General features: G+C 33.8%; 1 protein-coding gene across 2 annotated transcripts; it reads right to left on the bottom strand.

Annotated features, from left to right (window-relative positions):
- Positions 1–1,173: 1,173 nt before the first annotated feature.
- On the bottom strand, positions 1,174–7,358 carry LOC139862215 (protein STICHEL-like 3). Of its 2 annotated transcripts, XM_071850784.1 has the most exons (7): positions 7,178–7,358; positions 4,793–6,577; positions 3,444–3,663; positions 2,914–3,351; positions 2,214–2,640; positions 1,862–1,925; positions 1,174–1,282 (listed from the first exon to the last, which is right to left on the bottom strand). In XM_071850784.1, exons 2-7 carry the CDS (start codon positions 6,566–6,568, stop codon positions 1,187–1,189), a joined length of 3,021 nt encoding a protein of 1,006 aa, XP_071706885.1. In that variant the 5' UTR covers positions 6,569–6,577; positions 7,178–7,358; the 3' UTR covers positions 1,174–1,186. The 2 variants fall into 2 exon arrangements, with proteins under 2 accessions (XP_071706885.1, XP_071706886.1); XM_071850785.1 differs by lacking the exons at positions 1,174–1,282; positions 1,862–1,925 and having other exon boundaries at positions 2,494–2,615.
- Positions 7,359–11,625: the final 4,267 nt, after the last annotated feature.

Raw genomic sequence — 11,625 nt, forward strand, 5'->3', positions numbered from 1 at the left:
ACATCTTTTATCACTCGCTGCTCGCGGAAGTGTTTCATTGCGGTGTTGGGACTTTTCCATTTGACTACCTTGGTTTTTCCATCGCCACTAGTGGAAACATTGCAGCATGAAAACTAGTAAAGACTACAACGACGTTTGATACAACTTGAAAGTATCAATTGAAGTTTTTGATACAACTTTGATGCATGAAAATCGATAAACTCGCAAGTTTATGTTTAAGCAACTAATTGCATAAATGAAATGCATTGATTATTCTCAGAGCAAAATGTTTCAAAACATGAATCACTACTTCCATAGAGATATATACTGTAATTGTTGTGTATGTGTGTGAGTTTGTCGACTTAAATTATTCACATTGTAGTCTTTAATTAGTTCTTGCACTTCTGACCACTATTTGATTTCTCATGGAACCTTCCCTGATGTAGATAAATATCAATTTATTTTTGTTGTGTAAATCTCGTATGGTTTTCGAAAAATTGATCCAGAAGAATGGAAGTTGGCAAATGATAGTTTTATTATGCGAATCTCAATCATGACATACTTCCTCGCAAGGACTAACTGCTACATCAGCGTTTCCTTAATAGAACAAACTCATGAGTACACTCCCAACCAAGACATATTTCCAAATAGAAAACTAAACCCACTATATTAATTAATTAAACAAGTTGAAAGCATTTGTGATAAAAGTACAACCTATTTATTCATTACATCCGTCACGAGTTATGTTGTATGAAGAAAAAAGGCGGGATACATGGAAGAGGGCTAGAGAAGGGCTAAACGAGGCCTAGTGACTCCCCATCAAAGCCCTTGAGGGCTAGAAGCAGGGCGACAAGATAAACTCCCGTTGGGAGTGGCCTTAGAAGTCAGCCGCATCTTTTGAAGAACCAATTTGGTGGCTCAAGTTCAAGGACTAACCATAGTGACATAGGGGAAGTGATGTCAGCAGAATAAAAAGGGTGTTATGGAGCAATAGTAGAGCTTAACAATGAAACTGAACCGGACTTGCAGAACAAGTTTATTTGTCAGGAATAAGAATAAGTTTACGGCTACAAAGAAAAAGGTTACAATTTTCATAAAAGAATACAATTGTTTACAGCTACAAAGAACATTTAATACTACAAAGTAAAATAAAAAAAAAATGCACATTTGCCTTTTCCATTGTACTTAGAGTTGACATGTTTTTGTATTACCTCCTCGGCGATCTAGTCGAAAGACACCTCCCGCAAGATACAAATCTCAGCAGCCCATTTGCCTTTCTCGGTCTAAATTTCAATCGAGATATCTGTATACACACAGAATACTTTTGCAGTTAGTTGCCATGTAAAATTAAACTTCAATCATTAGCACATTAATTAGAGGTTACAAACTGGTTCGGCTTGAAACAGGTCTTTTTAGTAGGCGTTTAGTTAGGCTGAGCTGACCCGCAAACACTTTTTTGTCCATTTTTTAGACCTCAGTTTAAAAATATTTCATGCATTATATATAATTAAAAAAATATTCTTATTACAATAAAAAAATATTACTGAATAAACTATTTAGAAGTTTGTATGTGTTAGACAAAATTACATGGGGCGTCAATTACATAAGGCTCCCTGTGGTTTAACCCAGATTTCACGCTGCCACGCTGGTTCCCTAAACTTTTATTTTGACGTGCCGGGTCCTCGTACTTTACACTTGTTTCGCGAGGGGTCCCTGTGGTTTACGGATACCATTAACGAGTGTAAAGTACGGGGACCCTGCACATTACTCAGAGAGACACTTCACGAAATAAGTGAAAAGTACGATGACTCGCACTTTAAAAATTAAAATGAATAACTATAACTAATCATCCAATAAATCTTAACTGAATTTTACTATTTACCTTTCTACGTGCAACTTTAGATGCCTTCCAGCACAACAAGCTTCTTGATCTCGGTTCCAGTCTCCTGCAATTCAAAGAACAAACTCACGTCAAAAAAATCGTAATACAAATACACCTTTGTTCTCTCTTGGGTGCCAAACGTAAATCAAGCTAATTTCAGTTACAAATTTGATTCAAGTAATAATTTATCTCAAAAAGCAGATCAATACCTAAGATTATTAAGTACAAAAACTACTTCTGTTGAACATGAGAATACAAAATATAGAATTTACAGATTTTGATAATACATGTTTGACATCCAGAGTTAAAAATAATAATAAATAAATATCTAAGGTGGCGAAAGGAAACTTACAAATTCTCTTGTTCGAGTTTTTCAGCAATGGAAATAGCTTTGCGTGCGGACCAACCGTTTCTTTGCGACTCTGCTTGCTGAATTACGTTTGCAAGTGATACTTTGCCTCTGACTAGACTCATTGATTGATTTTGTTCCCCTAATCTTCTTTGAAAACCGACACTTGAATTATTATTATTATTATTATTATTATTATTATTATCGATTTTTGGTTCTCTAGGTGAAGCCTCTACTTCAACGATCTCACTTCGTCGTTTTGAATACGAGTCTTGTTGAGATTCTTCAGTTTCTTTCCTCATTGGACTTCTGATTTCGATCGTAACTGGTGATCCAAGAACATGCTCGAACGCTTTCCGAATGTGCGTTTTGAATTTCTCTGCCCTTGATTTTGTCACATGCGAACTGAAAATAAGTTGAGCGGTTGGAGCTGCAAATTGAACCAAGTTATAACAATTACCATCGTCACCGTAAGCATCGATTAACATTATCGTGTATTCATGTACAAAATATGATTAGATCAAGGTTGAAACAGACACGAGACGTACGTTGACCAACATTGACTTTTATAATAAATATAACTATTTCAAACTATAAATATTTTATACATAAGCATTATAAAATTAAATGATTCACAAATAATATGATGTGGTGTTAGTTTAAATAATACGGAGTATATAGGTTTTTATAATTATAGATGTACCTTCACCGAAACTGACTGACGTCAGTTTTCCTTCGTGATACAAGAACTCTTTTACGCTATTTATCAGAATATTCTCGAGCACCTCTAACCAAATTTCTTCAATCTCTTGCCGATACAAACCTTCTCTCATTTTTTTCGGGATCCCACTTGAACTTCCACCGTTATTTAAATATCCACTTTGAATCCCAATGGTATCCCGATGTACAAAGTTACTTTTGCGGGACCCATCTCTTTCACCACCGTTATTTAACCCTACTGGACTACGATGAATGCTAGTATCCACAGAAGATGCAGGTAAAACATACTGCTGATCAGGCGCAAGCTGCAGTAAAGCAGCAGTCAACCAAGTCAACTTGTCGTTCGACATCCTCAGTTGTTTTTCGGCTTCAGATAACGTCCTCAATGCTAAACGAAGCTTCTCCATATCTTCTTTAGATACTGAAATATGAAATAAATGTGTAAATAAACGAAGCCCAAAAAAAGTTAATTTTTTTTGTTAAATCTTGATAGCAAGAGAAAGACAAACGTACACGGTTGTCGTCTAAAGAACTTCCGTTTTGGTCGTTCTTTAATGAAACTGTAACTACCCGCAAGAATATCAGTTATGACAGTTGCAAGTTGTGACATCAGGGCTAACGGCTCGACACCTGACTCCATGATTTCTCTTAAATGTTTAACCGTATTCACCGTATCTGCTGATAACGCTAAATCGAGTAGGTCAACCAACTTGTCATCAGATATGAGTCCAACCTGTAAAGGGGTAAAATAGCAACATACTTTCACTTATATCATTAGAATTAGAATAACAATATTACTATACGTAACATAATGATTTAGGAGGTCATTATGCATTTGAATACACTTTTTGAGCCTATTTGACCAACAAGGGATGAAGTATAAACCAAACAGAACAACTTACAGGTATTTGTAAAAATTGGGCACCTCTTGTTTTTACAAAAGTTGGATAACCTTTATAACGCTTTGTGAAAGTTTTCCGAAAATTGGAAAATTAAAAATGATCTTGAAAATCCTGTGACCAAATTATAAGGAGATAATGGTGTTAAGGTTGAAAAGGACACGAGACAGGATCAAGAGGGTAGGGACCTCAATGGGTCGAGACGGATGTTGAATGACGTTGACTTTTAAATATATAAATACATATTTGTATACATATTTTTAAGCCAAAAACTTTCGTTGACTAATTTGTACCTATATAATCATTGTTGTAAAAAACCCGATTACTCACTAAGAACAGTCCCTTCCGAATTTCTAAAATCCGTTTAATTACTCGGTCAATGGGTCAAAATCAGATTTGTTGATCAAAGTCAGTCAAACTCAAATTGGTCAACACTTTATAATGAACTTAAATTTTAGAGTTTTTGAACAAAATGAATGATTTTAGACAATTATGTTAAAGTTTATATTTATTTTTGTGGTTTTTTCTTCTATATTTACATATATAATTTTGAAATATAATATTTAAATGTATAAAAAGTATAATCCGATTAATCCCGAATTGCAGATTACTCCTTCCAAAGTCCCGACCTATTAAACCCCGAGTAGCGAATTTTGCAACTTTGCCTATAATCGCTATCACCGTTAATTTATTACAAAAGAATCAGACTAAAATATGAAAATTTTGACTGATTTGACCAACTTTTTGATTTTTGACAAACTTTGACCCAACTTTTGACCGATAGTCACCAATTTGTACTTTTGTACTTTTGACTAAAACGGGTTGAGACAGAGATAGGACGGGCAAGTCACCAAACCGCCGCAACCGTGCAAGGGTTGTTTGCAACCATGAAAAGGTATCTTATTATATATTCCAACATACAAAAAATTAATTTTCTAAGGAATTAAAAGATAGAAAAAGTACCAGTTCTTGAACCAGAGGAACCGATATTCTTTGACCGAGCAGACTCAGCTGCTCGAGTGTCATTTCTGCATCCCTCAACGATCCATCAGATCTCGACGCTATAAGCTTCAACGCATCTTTATCGATTTCAAATTCTTCTTTCGTTGCAATCCACTGTAACGTATATATTATATCCGCATCTTTCAACTTTGGAAAAAAGAATTTTTGACACCTGGAAGTTATTATATGTGGCAAAACATCTAAACTTGAATTAACTAGTATAAAAACCATACGCCTAGGTGCTCGATCAATAACCTTAGATATCGCACTCCAACAATCAGTAGACAAATTATCACAATCGTCGATTATGAACACACGATACTGTGACGGCTGCTGCGAAACAATCATCTTTTCTATAAGTTCCATAATACTTTTGTAACCAAGATTGTTCATGGGACCCACTTCTCGAACGCTTCGGCTCTTGCCCATATCATGAGATATACAAGAATTGCAATAGCCGCATGGTTTCGGATGATCTAAAGATTGACAAGTCAAAGCTCGGGCAAAAATACGTGCACAAGATGTCTTCCCGGTGCCATGGGGCCCGTAAAATACATAAAGTAAACCGACTTTCTTTTTAGCAATCGCATTTGAGAGAGCTTGTACTGCTAAATTTTGTCCGACTAAGTCTCTAAACGTTCTTGGCATGTACTTTTGAGTTAGATTTTGGTGCCGTGTTCGTCTATGGTGACCCGACCGAGCTTCAGATGCAAGATCGGAATCGATTTCGCTGTTTAAAAGGTTATCGGCGTACAAACCTAATTCACCCGAGTAATTATGCACCCATGCAGCGGTATTTTCTCGACTTTCTTGAGAAGCGTCCATTAATAAAGGGAGCGATTCACCGTTTGTAGATGAAGTTGAGTGATCGGACAGTACGGGAGGTTGACCTGACTCTCGTTGACCACCTCGTTTTGACCGAGAATCGGATAAACCACACGAGAGAAAAGATTTACCTCGATCGTGAATTCTTGACCAATTAAACGGAATTCCACAACCGTTTTTTGGAACCCCGGTTACATTCGGTTCACCACCATATTCTATATCATGTTTCGAATGGGACCCACCATGCTCCATAAAATTTGAAGCACTAGACATTTCGTTTTTGTTTACACGAGAAACTCGCCTTTCACCTTTAAATTTCCGCCTTTTGACCCTATTAAGACCATGGCTATGAAGACTAGATTCAACCTCCATACCACCATGGAAACGATTATGTGACGAAGCTACATTGTCGCTATCGATCGGGACGTTATTTAACTGTTGCGAATAAGTTTTTATATGATCATCTTTCTTACTTTTTCGCCCTTTTTGTTTACTTCTATTATCCGAACTACCGGGATAAATATCCCGAGCCAAATTTGCAGCATCTAATGGTGAATCGTCTCTATAACTCCTCCCACTCGATTCTTCTTTCTTGATTCTTCTACGAATGACATCACCCGAACCCACATTTGATGACAAGTTGGCAGCATCCTTTTCGACCCGTTTTGATTGCGGGTCAATGGCAGAAGGGGACTGAAACGAGGGTGGGCTCATTGACGGATCCTTCAAAGATCGTGATCTTTGAAGAACAACGAGGTCCCTAATAAGGGACCTATCGGTTATTATAGGGCTATTCTTATGCATATGGTTTTTCAAGTGGATACAGTTTGTTAAATGGATATGGTTGCGAAGATGATCACTAATATCACCATTTGCATCTTTAAGTATTCGATCACGAACAACTCGGGTCATGATCCAATTCTACAAGATATCACAAAATGTGGCATTTTCTTTATTAATTTATCTCAACATTTAAAACAAATCTTCTCTATAGGCATAATCATACCAAAATCAAAAGTTTCCAACCACATTATACAAAATAATAATAACTTTATCAAAATTAGACTGTATAAAGATTTGAAAAGCCTACATTAATGCCCCTAAATCCAATCCTTAATCGAGAATCATTGAACTATATTACATTCTGATACACTTCAATTTCAAGATACCTACAAAACATACCTTTCATAATAAACCCTTATTAAAAAAACCATTTTATACAAAATTCACATTGCAACTCAAGATTATAGAGTAAAATAGCTTAAACCCAAATTCAAAAAACCTAAAAGATGCAATTTTTAAGTTAATCCGAGCTTGAAACAATAAAATTAACAAAACCCCATTTCAAGAAACACATAAAAATGCAATCTTTACAGCTACAAACACCGACCCACTTCACAAGACTCACAGTTTGTGAATCTGTGAACAAATTGAATTGGGTTTTGCTTTATGAGCAATATAAATATAAAAATATTAAACATATATATACACAATAGTTTCACAAGATACAACTTAAGTCACCTGAATTAGAGGCAAAGTTGCAAGTGACCCGTTTCCATCATTAAATCTGAGATCTTTTTCACATCAACTTCACGAGGGTGAGGTGGCACACACAGTTCACGTTTTTAGTGTGTGGGGTAAATTAAACGGGTTATGAAACACAAGGGCTAAAATGGGTCTAGTGTTCGTTAGTAACAGAGACTGAAAGATGCAGGTTTTAGAGAGAGAAAGAGAGTGAGAGAGAGAAAGCAGGGGAGCATGGGTGATGTAACATTGTTGATGCTGACAATAGTGCCTGGGAACTTGACACTTCGCTAATTAACAGTCTCTGTGTGTGTTTTGTTTGTATAAATAAGTTATTCAAAAATCAAATAATTTTGGGGTTTTTAATCTTGGAATCAAATAAATAATTAAAATTAATAATTTGTATGATTTAATCAATAATTGTATGATTGTATTGTACCATACTACAGTACCATTCCAATTCCAACGAAAATTAACTGAATCGAATATATTACTGTATACATTTAGACATTAAGATGTTACAAATTATTACTGACACATAACTTGTATAAATAAATAACTACGGTATACTTAGGGCACAAGTTGAAATGACGGTTTAAACTTGGTGTTCCAGATTTTAAAGGTAAAAAATGAGGCAGTGTTGTTAATTTTAGGTGGATGCTCACAAATGTATGGAGAAAATATATAGAATAAATGAAAAAAATGTAAACAACAAGTATTAACTTTATATTTGTTATTCTATTCAATAGTGATATTCAATAGTGAAATGATTCGTGAAACTACGAGTTTGTTTAAACGAAACAGTTTAATGATATATTTTAAATATTAAGTCAATGTAAGGTTAAAATCATTTAGTTTAATGACCCGTGGAACCACGGATTTCGGCTAATAAACTTGTCGTTGCATTTACAAACATATTGATGTACTTAACTTGATCAGAATAAATGGACTACATTCATTCCACATTCTTCCAATTTTCATCATAATTACTGTTTTCCTTATCATAAAAACCTACATTACAACCATTTATTGAGACATATAGTTCGGATACATATGTAACGTAATTAATCTCGTAAAGAGAACTCATATTTGAATAATAATTATTATTATAATTATAATAATAAATAATAATAATAATAATAATAATAAAGTTTGCTTAAAATTTGAGTATATATATTTTTAATAATAATTATTAGTAATAACAAATGTCTCTTAAAATTTTGTTAACTTAAAATACAATTATTATATGAAGGTTGTACAATATACTTCGAAGTTTATACATGTGTTCATGGGTTATTTTGTAAAAGATTGTACAATTTGTTAAAAAAATTGTACATATGGTTATGGAGGATTTATATATTACGGGTATTTATTTGAATTGATTTTGTATCTTTTTTAATTAGAATTAATTTTATACTGTAATGTAAATCAGTAAAATGATATTATCGGTTTGTATTTGTTTTTATTTTGTATATGTAGTTTAAAATCATAATACCTTATTGCTTTCAAATCAGCATGCATATATTATCGGTATTATTATTTATTTTTATTTTGTACTTTTAATTAAGTAGAATTAATATATTAAATAATAATAATTACATCATCATTAGGAGAATTAAAAGATAATTAGTGAAATGATGACATCATCATTTTAGAGATTTATATGAATATATAGATAGATGATGTTTGGTATTATTTGTGCTAATTTCTCGGTTAGGTACTTGTGCAAGGGTTAATGAAGTCATTCTGTTAAAGCTTGGGGATGTCGGTGACACCTTGAACTACGATGATGGACTAAAGCTGTGCGTTTAAAGACTTGGAGAGTGCATAGTGTATTTTTATATACATAGGTTAGACGTGTTACTTTTCTCATTTTTAGAGAAAATATTCACTAAACTGCTACTTCTTCATTTGTAACCCTAGATTGCTATTTCTAATTTCTGTGGTAACTGTGAGATATTGCTTCATTATCCCTTGAACCAATATTGTGAGGTTTTGTACTGTGTGATTGTAATAGTTGAGATTGTGTTGTTTTTTGTATTAAAATTTGATCTCATGTGATTGGAGAGTTTTACCTCCTATGATTGGCGGATTTATATGCTTCTATCCATGTTATCCGAGCGTAGGCTTTGATATTCGTTCACTGTATTCTTGATTTCTTCTAATTGTTACAATTGGGAAACTAGGATTTCTGAGATTTGATCAAATCTTCTTTGGTTGAATCGTGTTCTTGACTGTGTATGGGTTCTATAGAGAGTTATAGATGTTGTTCCTAGTTCATCACTCTTGATTTAGGGTTTTATTCTCGAAACCCAAAAAACTGATAAAATTAGGGTTTCTTCAAACCCTAATTTGTTCATCCACTGCTATTGTTGTCTATGTTAGTTCTTTATTCTTTATTTATCCAAGGAACGCTCCCAGTGTCAGTCATCTTTCATATTGTTACAAAAATCTTTATTTTTCTAAGGAACACTCCCATTGTATGTCATCTTTCATATTCTTACAAAAATCTGAGAATCAAGTGATTCTTGCCATCCTTGATCTACCAACAAAATTGGTGTGAAAGCCTGGCTCTGACAGTTTCATACAACTTGATTCTTGCAATCATTGTAGTAGTCTAGAAGGTACTCCTTTTAGACATTATTACTCAGTTATGTTGAGTCTGTTTTATTTATTTCTTTTTATGTTTCTTGTTATCTACTAACATGGCAAGGCTGTTTGACTTATGGTCAATTGCTATGGAGTTGATAATTTTGTAATTTCTAAGTTGCTCTGTCTTTTCTTAAGTCTTGTTTGTTCATATTTTTTTATTGTTATCTGTTTGATTGTTATTTGCTTTAAATTGCTTTCTTGTCTGTGTTTACTGTTTCTTTATCGAGTATTCAATTTATCTATTACCATGAGTGATAATGATTTTGGTAGCTATGTGGTTACTGAAATTAATTCTCTAAACTTTAATGACCGTTTATGTCATAACCCGTCCTTAACCATAAGAACGTGTTAGATAACGTATGATTTCATTGCGAGGTATTGACCTCTATATGCGACATTTTTAAAAGAGAAACTGCATATATTATACATTACAAACCATAACCATTATTTTTGTTACAAGCTTTAGACAATAAAAAGATGATTATCGTTTAGCGATAATCTTCGACTTACAAACTTTACATATAATGATAACAACACGATTTCGAGCATATTTTACAACACAAATCCTTGGGTATGCAGTTTTATTTTTGACACAAATATGCGTACGCAAGATCCTGCTCAAATTCAACATAATGCAGCGGAAGCTTTAGTAATCACCTGAGAATAGACATGTTTTAAAAGGTCAACATAAAGTTGGTGAGATATAGGTTTAATGCCGGCAGCAATATATATATATAGACCACAAGATTTCGTATATAAACAGTTTAATAAAAATATTCTAAGTGGTTGAGCACTTGGTAACCATACTTAACATTTAATCACGTCGCATATTCCATTTATTATGAAATCTTACTACACCGTACCAAGTGTAGTCACGAAACGAAGTACTGTGCAACCGTTGAATACTGGTCGTCCAGTCCGGTTGGGGTTGTCAGGCCCGATAGATCTATCAACAGGATTCGCGTTTACAATACCGCTGTAAATAACAGTTACCAAGCTACAGGGAAGTATGCCAGTGGTACAACTCAACGTAGAATATATTTTTCAGTTACTTGTGTCCATAACGTAAAACATAAAATACATGTATTCTCATCCCGAAATATTTAGAGTTTAAAAGTGGGACTATATACTCACTTTCGTCTTGAAGATATATATATAATTTGACTTGGTCTCCGGTTGATATCACGAACCTATCCATATATAATATATCAATACCTTTTCTTTTTAAACAAACGTCACATATATATACTTGTTATACTTTTAATACTTTGAATAATTCCTTAGTCCGTAGTTAGCAGTTCGTTGTTAGTAATTCAATTTTAATGGTTCATTTTTAGATGTTTAATATACCCGCAATGAAATAAATAAAACCCCCAACGAAATAAATAAAACCCCATCGTATATGTATTGGTCGAGATTAATCTTGACCCATGGTACCGGTGTTGTCAAATGACGTGTTGCGTACATAAAGTACCGGTGTTGTCAAATGACGTGTTGCGTACAATCATGGGATCTTATGATTAATCTTCTCGTGTTGTTTACGGGTGATCCTGAACCATATAAAATTGAATTATAAGTACATATATATAAAATATCATGTTAACTTAAAAAGATGTGATTTATTTAATTTTTTCCCAATTATTTTCGTGGCTAAACTAGTCTTGGATATCCGATTTTGTTTCGGTCATAGTTTCTTCGTTACAACTCCGTTTTCGTTGATTCAACTTGCCATCTCCTTGGATCGAGTCCCTCTTTAAGACTATGAACTGTAAATACCTTAGTTTGTATTCAAA

This window comes from Rutidosis leptorrhynchoides, chromosome 8 (genome assembly GCF_046630445.1).
Source record: "Rutidosis leptorrhynchoides isolate AG116_Rl617_1_P2 chromosome 8, CSIRO_AGI_Rlap_v1, whole genome shotgun sequence".
In the NCBI taxonomy this organism is placed as follows: domain Eukaryota; kingdom Viridiplantae; phylum Streptophyta; class Magnoliopsida; order Asterales; family Asteraceae; genus Rutidosis; species Rutidosis leptorrhynchoides.

Coding starts and splice junctions, on each gene's coding strand:
- LOC139862215 (XM_071850784.1), bottom strand. CDS start 6,568: ATGACCCGAGTTGTTCGTGATCGAATACTTAAAGATGCAAATGGTGAT. Junction 3,664..4,792: donor TTCCTCTGGTTCAAGAACTG/GTACTTTTTCTA, acceptor ACCCCTTTACAG/GTTGGACTCATATCTGATGA. Junction 2,641..2,913: donor GTCAGTCAGTTTCGGTGAAG/GTACATCTATAA, acceptor TTCAATTTGCAG/CTCCAACCGCTCAACTTATT.